The 23,657-nt window shown below is 39.5% G+C and overlaps 1 protein-coding gene across 2 annotated transcripts; it reads left to right on the forward strand.

The window, feature by feature from the left end:
• The first annotated feature begins 9,024 nt into the window (after positions 1–9,024).
• kcnip2 (Kv channel interacting protein 2) lies at positions 9,025–23,560 on the forward strand. Of its 2 annotated transcripts, none has more exons than XM_034239256.1 (9): positions 9,025–9,352; positions 19,659–19,757; positions 19,929–20,053; positions 20,190–20,259; positions 20,715–20,785; positions 21,228–21,335; positions 21,436–21,540; positions 22,742–22,804; positions 22,884–23,560. In XM_034239256.1, the coding sequence occupies exons 1-9, from the start codon at positions 9,280–9,282 to the stop codon at positions 22,929–22,931; spliced, it is 762 nt and encodes a 253-aa protein (XP_034095147.1). In that variant the 5' UTR covers positions 9,025–9,279; the 3' UTR covers positions 22,932–23,560. The 2 variants fall into 2 exon arrangements, with proteins under 2 accessions (XP_034095147.1, XP_034095148.1); XM_034239257.1 differs by having other exon boundaries at positions 19,659–19,733; positions 19,905–20,053.
• The last annotated feature ends 97 nt before the right edge of the window (positions 23,561–23,657 follow it).

Here is a 23,657-nt window from a genome sequence, read left to right on the forward strand (position 1 = left end):
GGTGGCTGGCCTCTGACAGAAACTCGGCACATCAACCTTCTAGAGCTACGGGCAGTAGTACCGCTCCTACAGCAATGCAAACCTTTACTACAGGGCGAACATGTGCTGGTGAGGAGCGACAACCGCACCACAGTGGCTTACATCAACAGGCAGGGCGGAGTCCGCTCCGGCGCCTTGTTTAGCACAGTGGAGAACCTGTGGTTGTGGGCCTCAGAGAATGTGTTATCTCTGAAGGCCCTCCACATCCCGGGGCTGGAGAACGGGGGAGCCGACCTCATGTCAAGAGGCTGGCCCCTGCCAGATGAATGGATGCTTCACCCGGAGGTGTGAAGCAGATCTAGGCCCAGATCGGGAAAGCGGAGGTGGACCTGTTCCCCAACCAGCGCAACAGCCACTGAACCCTATGGTTTTCCCTGGCTCGCCAGGACAATCCACCCTTGGGGGTGGACGCATTGCACACGAGCCATGGCCAAGAAAGCTGCTCTACGCCTTTCCACTGCTGCGTCTCATTCTCCCCCTCCTGGAGACGGTGAGACGAGAACGACGATTGTCAGTCATCCTGGTAGCTCCAGGTCTGGGGGGGCGTTGTCTCAGGAAGCAGGGGCCTGGGCCAACCTCTCCAGGCTTGGCTCCTGAGAGGGACAGGCTGAGACGGGGTGGACTGTCTGACAAGGTTATTCTGACTATCCAGGCAGCAAGAGCAGGATCCACCACAGCCTGTTACAGGACGAAGTGGTTGGGATTCCAGCGGTGGTGTGAAGAAAGGAGTCTAGAGCCTCTATCCCAGTGGTCACCAACTTTTTTAAGCCCAAGATCCCCGACCTCGGCCTTGGTGAAAGGCGAGATCTACTTATTGCAGAATTGAGTGAAAAAGACAGCCCAGACAGTACTTCCAATTTGAGGCCTTTTATGTAGGCTAATTGCATCTGAATTACATCAAATCATTTGGTGCAACTTCCAATTTGATTAATCCAAGAACACAACATAACTAAAGGATAAATAAATATCTTTACATCATACCTATCATTTTAAGTTTAATTAATTCCTTCAGTACAATTCTAAATATAAATGTATGTAGCTTATTTTCCATTTTCCATGTTTGAGTGAATGAGTACATTATTTTGTTGACAGCAACAACAACAACAAAAAAACATCTTGCAGTGAGCAGATAACATAAAGTACCATTTTAACTTTGAGGCTTATCCACTGAAGCTTCATGCAAGTGCAACATTTAACATTAACATTTAACTAGTGATTTTAACACAATTCTTACAAATTCAAAATTCTAACAACATTCTTTATCCGTGCATAAACCATTGGTGCTTTCACACCGGACGCGATGCGAATGAAGCGTTCGCGCGGTAGTCAATCAGCGGTGAGGATCTCAGCCTGCCGTCACTGACGTTGAATCAGAAAACCAAACATCAGCCGTTAGCTGTTAGCACACACAGCTCCTCATAAATATTCAGAAACTGGACACATGTTAAACATGTACAAACCACAGACTGTCTGTGTCATGGTGAATACAGTCGCTGTTGTATCTGTGTCTGTATCATGTTGTTATGAGTTTGGACGGAGCAGCTACAACGTTAGTTTAGCCTGACCTGATCTCCATTCAGAAAACACGCATTTTAAAGGTTTTTCGCCTGCCGTGTTGTCTGCAGGCTTGTCAAAGCATTAATTCATGTTTTTTACTAACCGGTATCAGTATGTAGTTATTCCGGCATCATTTTGAAACGTGTATTACAATGAAATCACGGTTGCGCATCCTCAGCAAGATGAGGCCCCCTCCGCAAGGTGAGGCCCCACGCAGTCTGCATGATCGGCCTGTAGGGAGGGACGGCCCTGGGTGCGGTGGCTGTTAATCAAAGGCCGGTCAGGGGCAGTGTGGTGGGTCGATGTTGTAGGACGAGAGGGTGTTTATCCATCGGGGCTCCACCCACTGTATCCATAGAGTCCAGTAGAGGGCGGAGCCTGTGTGAGATAAAACGGTGGGTTACGTATTGTAACCCTAGTTCTATAAGCACAGGCGGAGCCCTCTACCTGGGGGCCCTGTCTTTCCTATGCCGCTCGCTGAAGAGGGTGTAGGATGACAGTACATGTGCTTAGTTACTTTACACCACTGGATGAAAGTGAGTAGTTTTAGTGGTTAATTGACAGGCATCATCAGCATACTGGAAGCATTAATAAAGGCTACGTAATAAAAGGAGAAAAAAGGAACCCAAAAAATACACTTTGAATAAAATACAAAGGTTTTGAATTAAGGTTTATTATTGTTGTTGAGAAATTATTTTCCTAGGCCCATAACTTTGACCCAGTTTGTCAGTTTCTATTGCCCTCACTGAGCACAGGCCTGCGACCTTGTGGTTCTCTCTGTGTGTTGGCTCCTTATTCCTGCCTGTTGCCGTCAGCTGATCGAGGTGTGTGACGCTGACAATTGAGCGGCCCAAGCAAGGAGGCAGAGGCAGAACATCCAAAAATATAACCCGGTGTGGGCATTTATTAAAACATGAACACATTACACACACAGCCTCAATCCTGCTGCTGCTGTTCACGTGAGCCCAGCCTGCAGCCACCAGGATCTCACACACACACACTCCCTGGCCGTTTCTCAATCGCGAGGATGCTTGCTTGGTAGCACATGTCTTCCGAGTCACTTCCTTCAGAAGCTAGGCAAGAATCCTTTCTGGCAATCGGAAAACGAAGAGTGGAACAGGCTAGCAAGTGTGCAGCCTTACATTTTCCGCAACAGATTTGGGGAAATTGGTCCGTTGTGGGGATTTGAAGGACGCGAAGTCTACCCATGTACAGCCTCGAAATTACCCCCAAACCAAGGACGCGGCCTCGGTGGAATTCCAAGTATGCTGGAGATTGGAACAGTCCTTCGGCGACACTCGATGATGTAGTATCCTTGAAATATTGTCTTGGAAGCCAGTTTCCTCGCGATTGAGAAACGGCCCCTGCCCTCCTTAACAGACAGGGAAACAGAGCCTAAATACACACACTCTAATCAGCACAACAAGACACAGGTGAGGGGTGGGAGACAACATAGGGCACCAGGTGCACACAATCAGCAACAGACATAACGGGAGGGGGAACACTTTTCAAACACAAACATATAACTGAACAGAATTACACACATACAAACCCAACTAAACGTAGTCAGTACTTGAACAATTACTGCCACTTAACGCTATGATGTCTACACCCCCACATATTATTTGCACCCGGATTATTCTTAACCGCTGTCATTCTACCCCAGCATAAGCACTTTCGGCGCTCTCGCTAACTCCCCTATCTTGTCAGGCGGAGCCGAGGACCCGACCAGCACCTGCCAGACGACATTTCAATCAATACGGTTTAATCCTTTAATAAATACTATCTCAATAATTAGTATACATTACATAAACTGTGCAAATATGCCATGCCAAACGGTACTGTGATATCACGCTAATAAAGTGCAAAACTGTTCACTAAAGTGCTGAGTTACGAGGCCCGAAGCCGTCAGTCCACAGTGACGAAGTTACCTTCGTCACAAGGTGTTATAGTGTTTTGCCTGTTTTATGTTGTTATGCAGAATGTTGATGATCCTCTCAGAACCAGCTAAATACATGGGTCTGGGGTAGTGATCTTCAGAATTGTTTGGGCAACCGCTGTGTCACCTTGTGGCTGCAGCACAATTTTCCAGCCGTATCTTTAAATAAATCTTCAGTGTTTGCCATCAAGTTCCGGCTCTCCCGTGTGTCATTGTGTTTTGACTCCATGCTCCAGAAGTTTCGAATGCAATTGTAAGTTATTGACAGTCCTTTAATGTCAAACTTTAAAAACTGTGTGTGATCAAATTGCAGAAGTTTCCAATCTCCAGCATTAAACCATTGAGCTCTGCACCAACAACAAAGCCTCTCTGAAGAAACTGAAGCATTGACTTTAATTAAATGTATTATGTCAACAGATTTCACATCACTGTATTAGGTTGGTTGAAAGCAATGATATTACGTTTAAATAGGTTCAACTTAATATTATTGCTTTCAACTAACCAATACAGTGATGTGAAATCTGTTGAGATAATACATTTAAATAAAAATCAATGCGTCAGTTTTTTCATTGCATGACTGCAGTACCATACATTTTACACAAAAAGCCCTTGCTCATTCATTTGTAGTGGATGGGTGAGGACATGCATAGCCTCTAATGCAGCAGCAGTGGAACCATAAACATCAATGATCCCTATTTCTTCCCTTTTTTCCCTTTATTATCTCGGCCAAGCTTGATTAGAACTGTGGTCCTGAAAATACTGCCCTGATAATCCTCTAATGGACACGCAGGCATCATGTTCGTGCGAAGATCCATTTCCAGAGATGATAATGTGCCTCTGGGAATACAACTGTGGCATGGTGGACTCTAAGTGTGTGTGTTTGCCCTTTTCTGTGCGAGGGAGAGTGTTTTTTATGGTTTCTGGAGATCACTTTGTACAATATCTTTTTAATATGGTGCATCTCAATCCCCCAGCATTCCAAACCCTCTAATTGTTTTGGCTTTATTGTAGATTGGGCAGTATATCAACCCACAGATATCTGCACTGTGTGTATGTGTGTGTGTGTGTGTGTGTTTGTGTGTGTGTGTGTGTGTGACGGCTAAGATAAAACAAACCCCTTTTTATGAGACAACCCATTCTCACCGCTGTGTATTTATAACGTTTCATTTAAGCGTATCAGCCTTCTCATCAAATATTAATTTAAGGGGAGATTGCCTGTTTTGTCTCGCTCTCACCCCCCCCCTCCCTCTCTCACCCCCTCACCCCTTAATTTCTTTATCTGTGCGCCTCACCTGCATCTTCATGAAATGAAAATCAACTGAAACTGCCTTTTTCCAGAGGGTACATATCAGCAAAAACACACCTCCTGAGGACATGTGGCACTATTTTTATACCTTTTTATGATTATTATATTCTGTTTAGCACTGAACAGTCCACCTGTTTGTGTGTGTGTTTCTGTATCTATCAGTGTGTGTGTGTTATTCCTCACCTGTTTCCCCACTTCTCACCGTGCATAACTTCATCAGAGCTCATTATTGGTTATCTGTCAGCTCCTTCCAGCCTGCAGCAGTGCTACACTTCTGTGTAAACCCCCATGGGAGATAAACACCATCAATCCTGCATGGTTTAACCGTCCCGAGGCGAGGAATATATATTCAAATACATCTCCACGGTTTTCCCTCTGTCTTCTTCTTTTGAGGATTCTTCCTTATTTTCAGTTTCACCACTATCCATCTTTTTATTCTTTTTGTACTTCACAAAGCCTCTGTCTGTGGTCTGTCTTTGGTTTTGGTTTGTCCCGCTCTTTTCCGGAGATAGATATGTTCTCTCCTCTCCATCAGTCTTCTGACGGGGAACATATAATCCCTCACCCGCCTCCCGTCTGTCTTTAAGGAAGCTTCACCACATGTTTATCCCACAAAAAGCATCATTGAACTTTTCTTGGGAAAAGGGGTTATTTTTATTTTCCCATTACATGTCTCTACGTGATGGTTTGATAGTTTACTTTAAAGGCAAGCAAACCAATAGTGTTGGGTTGTGTTACACCTAATTTAGTGGGAATGCTGAGTGACACAGCATTCCAACTATCTGTTATGCTACGCACGGAATTCTTTATTATTCCGCCGGGTTATTTTGCGCCTCTTCTTCTCCCAAATTGAACATCGCAGAAACTCCGTTCAAACGTCAAAACATTCAGCTCGGTCGGGAATCGATGGCTATTACTTTTATCATTCATAACTTTCATAATTCCAGAGATACATCCCATAATTCATCACATTTTTAACATGGAAGTCAATGGAGAAACTCTTCAGACTTCAACAATCTTCATGCAACTTCAACTGCTAACTGCTCCTTCTTCAACTGCTAACTGTTCATTCATACTTTCACTCAGAAACCTCATTCCAACTTTAAAATGTTACACATCTTTCTGACATTATTCGTGTAACACAACTTTTAAATCTGATTCTTACTTTTAGAGATATTAAACATTGTTCAGACCTTGGTAAAGAGGCCTTCTTTAGATTTTAGAGTGCGTGATGTCACAGCGGAGGACAGATTTAATTTTGCCTTCATATTTTCTTTTAAACCTACCATAATCCCCAAACCCTACATTCCTGAGACATGATTTTTCATGACAAACGTAGGAAAACATCTCGTAGATTGAAAAATTAAAAAAAATTAAGCTATAAAACTTGATCTTAGTTTAAAGGAAATTACAATTCCTCTAAAATATAGGTGAAAAGTGTATCAAACGTCACAACTTCAGAGGAAGAAAGGCATCATAGCACATCCACAAATGTTTTTCTTTAATCTGCCTAAAATAAAAAACAAACATGCTGGAGGCAATGTGGCCATACAGATGCACATATCTCCTGTCGTTGTCTAAAAATAGAACCGTTCGGACAGAGTGATTTCAGTATTAAATGGGGTACTAGGATATTTCATCTCCTAGAAGTGTTCCATTTTATACGGGCAATATAACTAAAGTGGTTCTGAAGAAAGACAATTACATAAAATATGATTAACATAAATATGATTTATTTTGTAGGAATACAACCAGTATCCTGCATTTATCACAGCTATACACATCACGTTTCTTTCCCATACACATGTCCTCTAATATAAAACTCCCACAGCACATAATAAGATATAGAGATTAAAAGCAAATAACATAAAGTAGCAAGTACATTAAACAAATCAATACCAGTCATCATGGATTCCAGGTCCAATGGAACCTATTACCTGAATACCTCTCAAGGTTATTCCCCCAACAGGAGCGCATTCATTTACATCATTAATCCACAGAATAATATACAGAAAGTGAGATGCTCCTGACTCAGAAGTGATGCATCTTTTGGCGGCCCTAAAGCCACCAACAATAACTTTATACTTTGGGAGTACAGGTTCAAATCGGTCAAGCCCCCGACATTTTAATCGCAGGAGATTACTTCCCTTAATAACATTTTCCGAGAATATTCCCAATCTTCAGCGACCATGATTATACATGAAACCACAGAGACCTCAGGTACAGAGTTACCCCTCTCCTGTCTATGAGGGCTATTGTATAAGCCTCCGTGAGGTCAGATAGTAATTTGAAATATATCTTTTGGATTTTAAAAGCCAGTATTTAGGTCTATCCAACCCGACTGCATGAAACTACATAAAAAATCTACGGAAGAGTATTAGGGCCAGGCATAATGGTAAAAAAACAAATACATTTACTTTTGTATTTATTTATTTTGGTATTCCAAAAAAAGTAAACTGAATCAAATCTGAATGTCAATTTACAGTATATGCACTACTGCTAGAAGTTTTATTTTATTTTGTTCATGAAATAAAAAAATAAAAAGACCGGTTCTGGTTTATGCCTTGAACTATAATGAACGTTTTACTTTTTCGTGACATATTGTCTTGTTTTTCCCCTTCCCTGGCCCTAATAATCTTTGGTGAACAACTACTGAATCACACCCTTGTTTTAAACCTTGATGATGTCCCAAAAGGCTTAACATTTTAAAATAGAATTATATGATGGGAAACACAGCTTGTGGAAATCTCAAAGTTTATTCCATAAATCAGCTCAGCCTCATCAGTCTCCACTATGCTGTTTGATCATTATGTTAGCCTGTTACCGCCCCAAAAATATTTTATTTAAATATATATATTAGGGCTGGGCAAGTTAACGTGGTATAATCGCGTTGACGGATTAATGAACTAAGCTTACAATTTTTTATTACAATTATTAACCGTTTTTTAAATTAATATTACATGGACATTTTCTATAACAAACTAGATAAAACGTTAATGCCTTGGCAGTGGCAAATAGATTTGGTTTTATATTTGATTTGATTACATTAATTCATGTTTAAATTGAGATTTATAAATGTTGACTGATACTGTGTAAAGTGAATACTGCTGTTAAAAAGCACTTTTTTAAAAAGTGTTTACAAACCAAATGTTCATAGCAGTACTTAAAAGTGCAATACACTACTTTTGAATTTTGCGCATAACAATTTGATTAATCACGATTCATTGCAAAAATCATGCGATTAATCGCAATTAAACATTGGAATCGTTGCCCAGTACTAAGTTATATACTGTATATCCGGTTTATCATTATAAAGAGGAACCATCTCCAAATAATGACTTAGCATCACAAAATTATGAAAAGCTTTCTCCATATTTTGAGACAATTATAATGTTCTATTCATTTTGACTTTGTATCTCATATACCTTATTATTTGGAATTGATGTCTCATTATCATGACCTATACAGTATCTCATTATTTGGATTTACTATCTCATTATGTTGAGTTAATACCTCATTGTTTTTATTTGATACCTCATTATTTTGGCTTAATATCCCATCATTTCGATTAGTTAGTCAGATGAGAAAGTAAGTCATAATAATGCAATATAATTATTATAATGATTTACAGGGGATTTGTTTCTCTCAGTGTAATGGGCTTCCACTCTTTCTATGTTTCTTTTTACCTTGAATCGCGACCTTGGTAATTGGATTTACCTGAAATGTGAGTGAGTCCCTCTTTAAGCAGCCCAAGGACGTGCAGCTGACACGGTATCGATCCGCAGGTATTACTCCTTCCTGCAGAGCCAAGGTGAGAGCGTCCATCAGGGAGAACAGATCAGCAGATATACTGTCTGTCTGTCTGTCTGTCTGTCTGTCTGTCTGTCTGTCTGTCTGTCTGTCTGTCTGTCTGTCTGTCTGTCTGTCTGTCTGTCTGTCTGTCTGTCTGTCTGTCTGTCTGTCTGTCTGAACACTCCCTCTCTCTTCATCACTCTCTTCCTCCCAGCTGTTTATCTCTCTCACTCTTCCTCTTCCTCTCAGCTCTGACACATGCAGATGCTCCGGCGGACAAACGGACTCTTAGTTATTTCTCCTGGATGTTTGGACTTTCATAAAAGTTAAATCATCGTATTTCTGCTGTAAACCAACCTTACATGTAACACTTTAGCCTGAAGAAGCCTTTTAGTGACCTTGAAGAGCGCGCGTTTGCTCAGGAGAGTTTGGATGGAGAACATTATTCCTTTTGCACGGATCTTTTCTACACTTTTCTGTCCTCCATTTATCTGAGACCAGTTTGCATCACGCACAAAGGCTGGTTCTTGCAGAAAGTGATATGCAAACGGGAGTGAATTCATAGACGAGCTGCGGCTCCGACGCGCGCGCCGTGTCCCGCAGGCTGAGCGCGGGGCTCCGGGAAGAAGTGACACAAACAACAAACATGAAATCCAGGAGTCAGGACCAGAGTTTGTCTGACTCCAGAGAGCTGGACAGATCTTACGACCCGCTCACAGGTATCAGTCTTTGTCCTCTTTAAAAACTATCTTGGAAACTGCTTTCCTGCTGCCCTGGAAAACAAAGATAAAAACAAAAAACAGCCATCATTGTTGAATTATTGTGTAATATGAACTTTGTATTATTGCTTTAACTGTAGGTCAATATCATTGGGTTCTGTGAAAGCTGTGATTGGAATTTCCATTTTTTTCTGATATTTAATAGCTTTAACGATTAATAAATTGTAAAAAATATTAAACAGATCGATTTAATGAAAATGATCATATTTAACAGCCCTATCACAAATACGCATCTTCTTTTTGACATGACCAACATATGCTCTAAAAAGTAGGGTTGTCCTCGACTAAAATAACAAATTATTTGATTATTATTATTTAACACTAATCATTTTCATTGACGGATCTATAAAGCTGAGTTTCTCCTGCAAAATTCCCACTTGAAATATTGTGTTTACCTAATAAGTACTTTTGATAAGATTCTGGGAAATAACTTATTTAACATGAAAAAAGACATAAACTGAAAATAGCTTGCTAGACTGAGACAGAATAAGCAAATGCACTGTCTTGACAGTTAATATTGAAGTGGAAAATGCCGTTACTCAAATAAAAATAAAAGCAAGTGATTTAAAAAAAAATGTGTTGCTAATCCATTTCTAAGTGTGAGGTTAAATGTTTTTACTGCTCTGCTTATGAGTCTAAAAGTTGCTTAAAAAGTGATGGCAGGTTAATCTTTGTACGTAATGGTTTGTTGTTGTAATACACAATTTGGCCACAAGAGGCAGCTATTCTAAATACGACTAAGCGTATTCATGTTTTCTTCAAGGTGGGTTTCAAGATCTCCGTGCACACTAAACACAAAATACATATATATTGTGTATAAGTCACCTATACATTAAATGATGGTAATAACTTCTTTTTGCTAGAAACTTATTATTATCGGTGCCACTTTTAGTCCTACTAGATTCTAGAACATGGAAAGGTTGTGCCCCTGGCTGCCGGAAAGATTATTACAGGGCCGTATTCACCATATACATTGGGGGGGGGACATCCCCCCCAATATTCAGATACACTCAAAATGTATAAATAATAAATAGCACCAAAAAAAAAGTTTTAAGTTTTAATTTTTTAATTTTTTAATTAAAATAAAATTGCTATTCTATGACTTCTTTATTTTGGTTATTTGTATACTTGAAAATCTATATTTCTGTTATTGTGAACTTCACCAAAATGATATTTCTTTTCATATGTAAATTGGTTCCTTATTTTGTACCCGGGAGTGTATTTCGCTGTTGCACGTCTGAGTCCACCTTCAGTTAGCTTGATGCTCCAAGCAGGTCAGTCATGTTTTAATTTGCCCTCCATCAGTTCTGGTATCTTTTCTAGTTAGCCCTAAAGTAATCTATATTATTTTATTTCGTAATGTTAATGTTAATGAACCCTCCGGTTTAGCTTCTTTGTGTAAGTAACTTGTAGTTCTGATGTTAAAACCGAACTTTTCAGGAATAGTAGCTAACTAGCTGTGGGCTAGCTGGTTTCAGTTGTTAGCCAGGGTTTGGCGGGCTAGGGTCAGCTATGTGGAAAATGACGGTGTCGTTTTGGATGTAATCCAATAGATATTTATTCATGTGGATTATTTCTATTTTATTTTGTAATTTGTAGGGTGTGGAAAGATTTAAAACTGTGATGTGTGACATCTATGGAATACCAAAGGTGCCAGAATTAATTAAATAATAAATACTCAACAATTATTATGAAATAGTATTTCATAATCGTCAGAAGCATTTAAAAGATACTCACACGCAGGAGGTTTGCAGTGTGCATCATAGCTTGTGCTGGGTTTAGAACGCTCAGAATTGCTAATAAACATGTTTAATTATCTTATATCCAGCGCTGCTGACCCGTATTCATCACATCAGCAACTGCAGATCGCCGAGGTCAAGCTTTAAGCATGAGCAAGAGGAAGGGTGGCAGTGACATTAGACAGTTTTTTGGGCAGCCTCAGAAAAGAAAAAAAGTAAGTTAAGAGCAGTGAGAAAGTGAGTATTGTTACCAGTCAGATAGCTTGTTTACTGATAATATTTCTTCCATGTTCACTCTGGTGTGTTCAGAGTAAAGAGAGAGAGGGAGAGAGAGAATGTGAGCATGGCGACCAGACAGGGAGAGTGTGCGCTGGTGACATGGAGGTAAGTCAGAAAGGAGCTATATTGATGGTTAAGACAGAATAATGACAACATAGCAGTCTAATGTTAATGTACAGACTCCTGTGTCCCCCCATATGTATAATGTGTATCAACAGTCTTTCTAGTCAATAGTTTACTGATATTTCTTCCATGTTCACTCTGGTGTGTTCAGAGTAAAGAGAGAGAGGGAGAGAGAGAGAGAATGTGAGCATGGCGACCAGACAGGGAGAGTGTGCGCTGGTGACATGGAGCTCAAGCTCAGATGTTAATGCTAGCATTATTCGGGAAATGGTGCCAGAGGTGAGAGGTCTCTTCGGTCAGGTGGAAGCTTTAGTAAGGCTTCTGTTGGTCGTCCCTGCCTCTTCTGCAGAGGCTGAGAGGAGTTTTAGTGCCCTAAAGAGGCTTAAGACATAATCGATGAGTCAAACGAGGCTGAATAATGTGGCCATATGTCATGTGCACCAGAAGAAACTGGACAGACTGGACCTTGAAGGAATATGCCAGTCTTTTATCAGTGCCAACGATAAGCGCAAAAAGGCTTTTGGGTCCTTTACTTGAGGGTTGGGCTTTTTGGGCGGGTGTCTGGGAGGAAGTTGGGGGTCTTTTTGATTTTGAATGAGCGGCAAGCAGCTAGTGCGAGTCGTGGCTGTAAAACAAAAGGGCAATAAAGTGTTCCTGTTTCTACTGAAATTACGTGGCACATACCTTTCTATGGATTGAAATGCTTTAATGTGATTATGGTTATAGTTGTACTTTATTCATCCCTAATCTCTGCCATTACAAACAACAAAACAAGAAAAGCTAAACTAGATAAAATAGGGCGATGTAATACAATGCACAATTAGACATTATGGTAAAACATTTTAACCAGTTAAGCCCCAAGCTTGTTTTTCAGGTCTCAGGTTTGAAAATGACATTCCCAGAACAATTGACTATATCTTCACTTCTAAAAATGGTTAAATGAATAATCTTTTTTCTCAAAGCAATGATAAACCTGTGAGTTGGATGTAGAAAAAGTCAGAATCAATATAGGTGTTTTTAAAGTAAAAAATGTATAATGATAGTGTCCGTGCAAAAAATAAACCATTACTTATTGTGAAAACCACCCTTGAATGATGGGATAGTAGACTAAAAGCTTTAGGAATCCAAACTATAACATATAATAAGTACCCGAATCAAGATTGATGCAAAACAAGTATTTCCAAGGCACATCTTTTATATGATCATTATAGTTATACAAAATAAGAGAATAACAGAATAACAGGTATGACATCATTCCAACTCATACTACAGTTTAAAAAGGGAGTGATTTGTAAAATATGCATAAAGAAAAAGTAAATCTATTCAGTTCTGTTTCACATGGGTGTTGTTGAGATGTATCCATAGATTTAGTCCCTAATGGTGCTCTCAAAGTGCACCAGATTGATGCTTTTAACTTCAACATTTAAAAAAAAAAAAATCTTCCCGGGGGAGCATGCCCCCGGACCCCCCTAGAGGGGTTTAGGTCCCCCGCCCGCCTACATCCCCCGTCAAATTGTCCCACCCACATTGAGGATGCTTCCTACACCCATGCCTGAGACACAGTTTTGTGACTATTGTTGTGTTTTGCCCCCACGGGCAGGGGCATGGGGTTTAACAGGTTTTAAAGTATCCAATGTGTTAGTGATTTTTTATGTATTTTCCTTTAGAATGGCAGGAAATTAGTATTCAAATTTGTATTGAATTTTTGGTCCCCCCCAATGTTGACTCCATGAATACGGCCCTGGATTATTACAACAGCAAACACATGGGAAAATGACTGAAAAAGAAAAAGCATCATCCGGCAAAACGTATCCTTTGAACGTCAAAGCTCACATTGAAGAAAACAGGATTGCTTTCAGTCCGTTAAAGACGTAAAGTGGTGGCATACTCCAAACCCTTGTGTCCCAAAAGATTATTACAACAACAAACTCTCAAATAATCACCATCCAAATCTTCACCTGTGTCTTCTTTAAAAAAAAAAAAAAATCTTTACAAACCTGTCTTCACCCGTGTCTTAGTCATGAAGAAAAATGTAGATAAGACCTAAACAATGTTTTCACTTGTATTCTAATATAGACTTTTGACTAGTGTGTGTGTGTGTGTGTGTGTGTGTGTGTGTGTGTGTGTGTGTGTGTGTGCGTGTGCGTGTGCGTGTGTGCGTGTGTGTGTGTGCGTGTGTGTGTTTGTGTGTGATTATAGTATAATTGGATCAGTGAGGCTTCTCTGTTCGTCAGACTATTCAGTATTTTATTTTCCTCATGAGTGCTTTGCAAAGACAAGTCTATTTAGGGATTAAGCATCACACCGTTAGTCTCTTTTTTCACTTGATTTGATCTGTCTTGTGACACATTCCAAAAAAGTATAATCCTTTAAAAATAAACATATACAAAATCTATAGAGTGGCACAACTCTGTTCCCCTTGCAGGATCTTCCTTAACCACTGTTTAAAATGCACAGATGGCCTACAGCTGTATTTATTGGCTGATGTTTGTAGCCAGTGAGATATTCATTCAGCAGCAGGTTAACCAAACAGTGAACAGGTGCACAAACAGTGAGGCTTTAGTTCACACAAACACGCCTTTTTATAATGGAGGGAAGCGCAGGGGGGCTGTGGTGATCAACAACCTGAGACACAAAACTGTGTAACTGCAGAATTTGCTGTTTGTATCTATTTGATCTGTACAATAAGCATCCAACAGTCATGTCAAATCTATGGATGAAGGAAGCAACAACAAATACTCATGCTGGAGAAAGGCTGTCAAAAATACATTTGAATGATTTATCAGCTGCATACATTAAACTGAGCAGTGAGTGTGTTTATGTGTAGTGGCTGTGCTGTGAGAAGAAGATGAACCTTTATTTACTCAGACACACTGTACAAGTAGGTGCACATGCATTATTTTGTTATACAGACAAAGTACAAATACAAACATGCATTTTTGGAGATGTCCAGAGCGGAGAGGCAGCCAGTCGGTCTGGCAGTTGGGGGCTCAGTGCTTTGCTTAAGGAGACAGTGCCCAGGAAGTGAACTGGCACCTCTCCACCAGTCCACTCCATATATTTTGCATTGGTCGGGACTTGAACCGGCGACCCTTGGGTTCCTAGTTTAAGTCCCTACAGACTGAGCCCTGCCGCAGTAAAGCTGCTTGTTTCCTCCTGGCTGTGTTCATACATTATAGACACTCCATCTATCAAGTCATCACTTTCTACACTTCACATGTTACAGTGACCCTGACTGACTGCTGCTGATGAAGGGCCATGATGTCATATTTTCATTTAAAGCGATAGCTCAACATAATGGGAAATTCACTTATATTCTCTCTTTCCAACTCGTAGATATCATATTAAATGTGAACTAGACAGCTCAGTTTAGCATTAAAGACAGATGGACATTGCTCTGGCTTTCCTTGTTTTTTTATCTGCTAAAAACTAAATGTTAAGTTGTAAGAAGAAATCATGTGTGGGACTATATCTTTGCCCCTGCTAACCCCCCCCCCCTCGTAACTTGGCAAGGTGTTGTTGTATTTTACTCAAAGGCCTTCTACAGGTTGAAAAAACAAGGTATTTTCCGAGCTTTTGAGTTGCTGGTGGATTTGACTACCGTTGGAAAGAGTACGACATACCATACTATGTCATTTTTATTTTGTTTCTAAACATTTTACTGTAATTGTTGTTTCATGACCCGACTCTAGGTGTCATGTCCTTGGGAATAAACTGAGAACGGTTCATGTAGTGGGGTTTAGGGCCATGATAACATGAATGTCAGCTGTCGGGTCATACGTTTTCACTAATTATTTTATGGTAACAAATCATTCACTATTACTTATTCACTTACTATTACATTTCCTTATTCACTAACTCTCTGCTAAAATATGCTTGCTTGTTATTATTAGATAATAGTCAGGGAGGAAATTAAACTTTAGTTTTAGAGAGCCATGGAGGTCAGCAAGCTGTGGTTACACTGTGGATTTGTACGTTATTGAGAGCAATGTGCTTACACATGTCAGTTTGGGAATCTTTAATCCGTATACTGTGATTAACTAAATCTCCTAAACTCAATATTCAAACAGAGTTTTTTTCCTTATTGAAAGCCCTTAGTTTAGGAAGTAGTTTGAGGCCTGGGAAAGTCTGTAAATACTCTGACTTATTAATTCTCCCTTCAACATGAACTGAAATGCAATGATTTATGCCAGTCTCCTACAGAAAACCTGCCAAAGTACTCAATAACCGACTTTTAACTGGATGACTCCTCATCAAAGCCTTTGAACTCATTCCTTAAACTCTCTCAGTGCCTTTCACTTTTCTCCCTCCAAACTTAAAGTTAGTTTGCACCGGTGGATGAAAGTGTCTTGAATGTGTCGATAACAGCAGGGAATGGCGTATCGATCCGCCTCAGAGGGCTTGCATTGGTTGAAATGGATTGTTACTCACAGGGTCTCCAGGAGGGATGGAGGATCTCAGCTCCTGCTCAAATAACTCAGTTACCCATCAGTTCGACCCTGGAGACGTAACGTTCAATGATCAGTCTGTTAAGTGGGACAACTGACATGTTTCTTACTGCTACAATCTGCCACACAGAGTTTAATACACTAAATATGTTGCATTTGCTTATATTGTTACATCATGCACACAATCCTTTATATTGGCTGACAGTGCATAGTTACATTTTGTCCAGCTGAGGCTTATGATCTTATGTAACTCTTTAAATAATGCCTGGTTCGCTCTGTTTTTGCCAGATTGCTTAACATCAAACAGCTTCCCTAAGAGAGCTTTTTGATAACTTGGAAAATATGTATATTTATATCTGCTCTGCACCCTGTCGCGTCTAAATATATCAGCTAGAAAGACATAAAACAGCAGGGAGGTTTGATGTCGTTTCTGTCGTCCTGCAGAATGGCTCTCTAGTTTTAGAAGAATAAATAAAAAAGGCTGTTTGTGTCAGCCTCATCACTTGTGTGTGTGTGTGTGTGTGTGTGTGTGTGTGTGTGTGTGTGTGTGTGTGTGTGTGTGTGTGTGTGTGTGTGTGTGTGTGTGTGTGTGTGTGTGTGTGAGGCTTTGTTTGTTGTTCCCTAGTTGTGCAGCTGCTGTGTTTGTGAGTTGGATTGACATATCCTACACATAAAGGCAGAGCAGCAACTGGTTTGTTCCCACATTATGAAATCTGATCAATAGGCATGCTTATTTACAGAAGCAGATTACCATCATGGAGTAGGAAGACATTGTTCAGCTATATTTGATATGACATTGGGCAACACTTTGTCTCCCTGTGTTGCCTTACTAAAGAAGTTGAGCTGTTGTTTTCACACTCCAGTGTGTTTCAACCTGTAGTAATGCTGCTGTTGTACGTACAATGTAGTCCCTGTTTACTTTACGTTACTGATGACCAGAGATGGGAAGTAACTAAGTACATTTATTCAAGTGCTGTACTTAAGTACAATTTTGAGATACTTAAAAAAACTTTTGCTACTTGAAATATAATCACACTTACACAGTCTTTAGTTCCACCTGGGGTAAATTCACAAGCTACCCTGCAGTATACAAAGTCATTCAAACTGGCTGCATATAATAAAACATATGATATTTATTATTCTAAAATGGGCTAATCTACTTTTATACTTTTAGTTAAGTAACATCTGATTGCAGGTTTTATACTTGTAACAGAGTATTCCTACACTCGGGTACTTCTACAAGATCTGAGTATACTTCACCCCTGCTGATGACCATTTTCCAATAAAATTAGTCTGTTGTCAAAGTTGCTTTTTGAGTTTAGTTTTATGAATATACATCTATTTATTATACATTTATTTACTTAATTTTGAAGTTTACATTTGGTACTAATACAGTTGAAAGCCACCACAGTTCCTAACACTGCTGTTGGCGTGTTATTGAAAGGGTTCTATGTAGAGTTTGCTTTGTTAAGTAAAACTTGTGTGTGCTTTGGCCTTATTCATCTGTGTTTTGTATATGGGAATTTATTTGATTTAAATATATTTCCTAAATGTATTGTGGGTGTGTTTATTTGCCTTTCACCTGGTTAGGCCGGTTCAGTGTGCTCATTTTGGGTGCCACGTGGCTCCTGTGAAGCTGCCCTTTGTTCCATCAGAAACCCCTGTTTGACTGAAGCTGCTCATCCGTTAGAGCACTTCAATGCCTCCAGATTCAATCCGGTTGCAAGGGTTCCCAACCATTGAAAACACAAAGAACATAAACTTAAAAAAGTAGCCTTGTGATTAAAAAAAACAACCTCTAAGACCTTATAATGAGAAACTTTCCTAAAATAATAACATGCTCTTTTTTCATTACATTGGTGGAAATGGCATTCCATACATAGTTGTTTCCTGTCTGTATATCTTCTTCCTTCCTGGGACTTTGAGGCCTTATAAATTAGAAAACTTCTATCTGACTGTAGTTCAACACTGCCCTCTGGTGGCTGCATACAGGTCCAGACGTGGCAAAATGTTTGTTTAAAGGTCTCCTATTATGAAAAATCCTCTTTTTCATGACTTTTATACATCAACATGTGGCCCCTCTGTGTAAAGAGACTCAGAAAGTTTGAGGAAAAAAGATTCTCTCTCTTTTTGTCCTGATCCATTTATATAAAAACCTGTCTGACAATGAGCTGATCAGATGTTGGCCACTTTGGGATGTCACAAGGTTTTTTGGGTTTGTGTAACCATTAGCCAATAAGCTACCAAGGTAACACCCGCCCACCTTATCACCTGAATCTCCTCCTAGAGCAGTGATTCTCAAATGGGGGTACGCGGACCCCTAGGGGTACGTTGGGGTACTGCAGGGGGTACGTGAAATGTAAAAAATAAAATAAAAAAAAGTTAATAGAAAAAATACCATGCATGATTACAAAAATAATCTTAGTACAATAAGTTAAATAGAAAACACAATTGTATATAAAATATTCCTAGAACCACCAAGGGGGTCCTCATATAAACATGTCAAATGTGTGTATTGTATTTTATAGTTTTGCATAATATATAATTGTGTTCATTGGTTTGTTAAACAGATATTACTTCAGTTGAAAAACTCCTTGGAAAAATCAGTTTACATTTTTTTTCATTATGTTATTTTTTTTCATGCATAAAATGAAAATATCCTTAGTTTGTTGTAATGCATGCATGAAGGAGTTAATACATCACACACTGAGGGAACACCACTATATTGGAATTATTTGTATAGGCTTTTTCGATCAAAAATGTTCGGGGTCGGTCAGGGGGTACTCGGCTGAGAAAATGTTTCAAAGGGGGTACATGACTGAAAAAAGTTTGAGAAGCACTGTCCTAGAGCACCATAGTTTAAAAAAACAAAACAATCATCTCTTAGTGGGGCGTGGGGAGTTTGGCAATTAATTTGCAGTCAGCATGTCGTTGTGTCTCTGGGCAAAACACTTCACCCCAAATTGCTCCTGTGGGGATTGTCCACAGTATTGAGTATGTAAGTCACTTTGGATAAAAGCGTCTAACAAGTAGCATGTAATTTGCATTTAAGCTACAGATATAGAATCAGCACTTTTGAAAGAGGGCTGAAACAGAGGGGTTTATGGCAGGCTACAATGATCTGTTTGGTATTTCAGCCAAACACTCCAGAGACATGTTTTGTATATATCTGAGACCTAGTATTGTTAAAAAAGTGTATAATATGGGACCTTTAAACTTTTGTTGCATTGATCTCAATGGGATTCATCTGGTTAATAAAGGTTTGAAATGAGTAGTGTCACCTCACAAAAAACAAAGAATAAATCAATTAAATACGGTGTCTGTATTCAAAGACAGCTTCTGGTTAAAAAAAAAAGGATTACAAATACTTCTTATATAGGCTGTCTGAAGCATGTAGGTCACACTCTGACTGACCTCTGTATATCCAGTCATTTCCTCAGCCCTCACATGATGGACGCTCTCCCACAACTTTGATCCGACGGGTCACACTGGTTCAAAGCCAGGTCAGCAAACTAATTTGTGAGCATTAAGTTGGGGTGAAAAGTAATGAAAAGTATTTGCTTGTAGCTTGGCCAGCGTTGTATCCATCTAACATGGTGTTCCTAATGTGGGCCACTGTATCCGCCGCTAATCTGTGCTGTGATTGGTTGTTTCCAGGTAATCCACCATCCAAACCCAACAAAAAGACCATAAAGCAGCGCTTCCTCAAACTTCTGCCCTGCTGTCGCTCTGGCTCCAGCTCTTCCATTACTCAAAGCAAGTGACACAGTCCATTATCACTTTATTCAATTCAACATTTTGCCTGACACTTTTGACACTCTTTTACTTAATTGCTTTTCTGTATTTTCTGTATTTTCAGCACTTTCTCTATTTTGTCTCGACAAGGCATTTCATGTTAGGGAGTAACTATTTCATTTATCTCTCAAGGTAACATAAGTGATGATGACGAACTGTCAACGGTGCGTTACCGACCGGAGAGGATCGACCGCCTCGTACAGCAGACCAACTTCACCAAGAAAGAGTTGCAGGTCCTCTACCGGGGATTCAAAAACGTCAGTCAATGTTTGATTTGTGCACTTTTTAATTATTTTTTACTGACCATAGTTTATGGAGTGATATTGAATTAGATGTGTGCATGAGAAAGCCGGTGTGCTTTCCGTTTACAGATCTCTTTCTTTCATTTGGCAGGAGTGTCCGAGTGGGGTGGTGAATGAAGAGACTTTTAAAAGCATCTACTCCCAGTTCTTCCCTCATGGAGGTCAGTCAGAAGCTATGGAGGCCCTTTTCAGCCAGCGAAAAAAACGATGAAACTTAGACTTTTAAACAAAGTAAAGACTGCTTTGTATTTCAAAAAATAATCTCAAAAAATGACTTATTATAGCAAAATAAAGGTCAATTCTCTCAAAAATAGTGAGTTATAGTATATGATATCATAATGACTATTAGGGTCAGCTTTTCCCTTCATCATATTGGCAGAAAATACCTTCCATAGTTATCAACCTCATCTATGTCATATATGTAAGCTTTATTCTCAATCTATTTACCAAGATACCAGCATTTTTGTGGTATTAAATGTAAAATATTGTGCATCTTTATAGCTTCATTATTAAAGACTTTTAAAAACGACACCAGATGATATCGCTGTTTAAGTCCATACTCTTATACTGCATTATTTGGATCACTCTTCTCACTTTATTTTCTCTTTGCATCTAGATTCAAGTATGTATGCACACTTCCTGTTTGAAGCTTTTGACACCCACAACAATGGATCGGTCAGCTTTGAGGTGACGTCTCCCCCCCCCCCTTCACGCTCTACTGTCCAGCCAATAGTCCCCCTTCATTTTCTCCACTTCTGAGTTTCCCTCCTTTATGCTCCATAGTGACAACTCTGTCGTTTTAAAAGACTAAGATAAGACAACATCTATTGTTAAGCACTTAGTAACTTTGGTTGGTTACTGTAATTTTTGTCGAATATTCACTGGCTTTACCCCACAGTAAATACAAACTTACAGAGACCAAGAGAAGTGTAATATTTATAAGCATTTGTTTTTTTCTGATGATGGCTGTAACATATTTCTTTACCAAGACCAATATATCAATATCCCTCTTCCTTATTTCCCTTTCCTGATCCTCCTGCTTCTATATTTATATGTTGAATCACTCCTACTGATGTCCTAATCACTTTCTGATCTCAATCATAGCTCTGGTTTCTTTCTCTTGTTGTAGGACTTTATTGTCAGTCTGTCCATCATCTTGAGAGGATCCATCACCGATAAACTCAACTGGGCCTTTAATCTGTACGACCTCAACAAAGATGGCTGCATCACCAGAGAGGTACGTGAACCTCTATCTCTCTCTCTTTGTCTCGTGTTATGGGCAGCTCTGGGTGGCGCTTCATTTGTTCACATCTCTTCTCCTCCCTTCTGTTGTCCAGGAGATGACAGACATCATGGGCTCCATCTATGACATGATGGGGAAGTATACTTACCCCTGCATGAAGGAAAATGCTTCCAAGGAGCATGTTGACAACTTCTTCCAGGTAAACACATATTATGTTCACCACACCAAATGATTCAGGTGTATTTGATTCGATTTGCTTTTTCAATTTTGGACTTGCAATTCATTGGTTTTAACTAAAAGTGTGCTTTTAAAGTGTTTTACATCTCACTAGAATTATTCTGCTAAAACATTACAAATGAATCCATAATAATCTGCTGCTACAACATGTTGTGGTCTACAGCTTTTAGGAATTTAGTCTGGCATTTTGGTCTGCATCTTGTTTTTTGTTTTTTTAAAAGCGGTTTAAAGATGGTGGAGCCAGGAAGGAGCAGGGCAGCTAAAGTTACCAGATAAAGCTAATGCTAGCAAATGTAGCGAATGGGGCAAAAATGAGGAGCCGACTCCTTGGAAAGTATTTTATGCAACAAAATGCAGAGCAACGCTGTGAGAGGGACTTCTCCATAAAAAAGCATAACCTGCTTTATTGTCTATTTGACTAAAAATAAGACAATAAATTACAAAAATCATGTTCTATTAAAGATGGCTTGAGACTAACGCTTAAAGGTGGGGTATGTAATTTATTTCAGAAACACTTTTTGTTATATTCCATGGAATGCTCTTAACATCCCGATAGCAATGAATACATTAAATGCTTTGACAATAAATACATAAAAAATGTTCATCTGTGGAAGCCGTAGTACTGTAAAAAGCACGACCAATCATCTGAGCCGGCCCGGCTAAAGTAACTGGATGGCCTACCTGCCTGTCAGCCTTCTGCACCAATTTATCTCGTGCCCTCATTGGTCATGTGTGTGTTGGAGGAGGGGCTCTGTAAGGAAGTGGCAGATTTTTTCCGGTTGTGTATTTTCAAATTCTAGCGCACTCGAGCTGGTTTCTCCAAAATTACATACCCCACCTTTAAGACCACAATAATCTTAATATGAAATAGTCTACTGAGTTAATTAATGAAATAGTCTACTGAGTTAATTAATGAAATAGTCTACTGAGTTAATTAATGAAATAGAAGATAGGATCATTTTCTCATAGACTTCTATAGAAACAGACTTATTTTCGAACCAGTGAAGTGGCCTCCTGCCGGCCATTAGAAAGAATGCAAATTAAGGCTTTAAGTTGTTTCGGATTCACTTTTTAAGGTTTCCGCTGGGTGGCAACACTAAAAGATTTCCTGTTTTCCTTTTAGTTACCCTTTGAAAAATCTCTCCCTGTTTGTTATTTTTCAGAAAATGGACAAGAACAAAGACGGAGTGGTCACCATCGAGGAGTTCTTGGACACATGCCAAAAGGTCTGCTGCGTCCAACCATTTCAAATCCCTCTGCAGCTTTCTCAGGAATGTAACTGTGTCCCCTTGTTTCTTCATCCAGGATGAAAGCATCATGCAGTCCATGCACATGTTCGACAATGTGATCTAAATCTTTAGGAACTAGATTTCTCTCTTCTGCGTGGACCTCATCTAGTTCTTCAGCCCCCAGAAGGAGTGAACGGTGCTCCTGGATCCTAAACAGAGCGGTGCAATGTCCTGAGGATATCTACCCCAAAAACCCATCTTCTCCTGAAATGTCTTTATCAAAAGTGTACAGGAAGGCATCAAACATGTGGTGTTTAAGATCTTGAGACTGGTTAAAATGTTCCGAGCAGAATTATTTGAACACGCGTATTTAATGCTGAAGTAAAGCAGCTAAGCATTGATGAACAGAAGGGTCAAACAAGCAGATATATGCAGGCTTCTCTCGAGGCCTCTTTACTCATTCACTTGTACTTTCTCTCTTGCATGAATGAATGAATGTGCAGACACAAGGAGCAAATTGAACAATGCTCAAAATGTTGTAGAAAATGTAAATGATCACTTTTTGTACTCAGTTTTAAGGACGGCTCTGATGAAGGGATGAGGTTTGAAAACAAGCAATAATCTAAGAATAACATGTTATTAAATCTGTCCTCAATGTTCCTATGAGATACGACTGTTCTCACCAATCACATGTATTGTAAAACCGTATACTGTGTGTGCATGACTGGCTGTTGAAATGTTGATTTATTTAGGTAAGAACGATGATTAAGTTGAATAAAACGACAGTTGCGATGCAAAAGTGTTTTAAAAAGTTTGTTTTTTTTATTCCCAGCTGAAATATTACATCCAT

This window comes from Gymnodraco acuticeps, unplaced genomic scaffold (genome assembly GCF_902827175.1).
Source record: "Gymnodraco acuticeps unplaced genomic scaffold, fGymAcu1.1, whole genome shotgun sequence".
Lineage (NCBI taxonomy): Eukaryota > Metazoa > Chordata > Actinopteri > Perciformes > Bathydraconidae > Gymnodraco > Gymnodraco acuticeps.

Coding starts and splice junctions, on each gene's coding strand:
- kcnip2 (XM_034239256.1), top strand. CDS start 9,280: ATGAAATCCAGGAGTCAGGACCAGAGTTTGTCTGACTCCAGAGAGCTG. Junction 20,786..21,227: donor ATGGATCGGTCAGCTTTGAG/GTGACGTCTCCC, acceptor CTCTTGTTGTAG/GACTTTATTGTCAGTCTGTC. Junction 22,805..22,883: donor TCTTGGACACATGCCAAAAG/GTCTGCTGCGTC, acceptor TTCTTCATCCAG/GATGAAAGCATCATGCAGTC.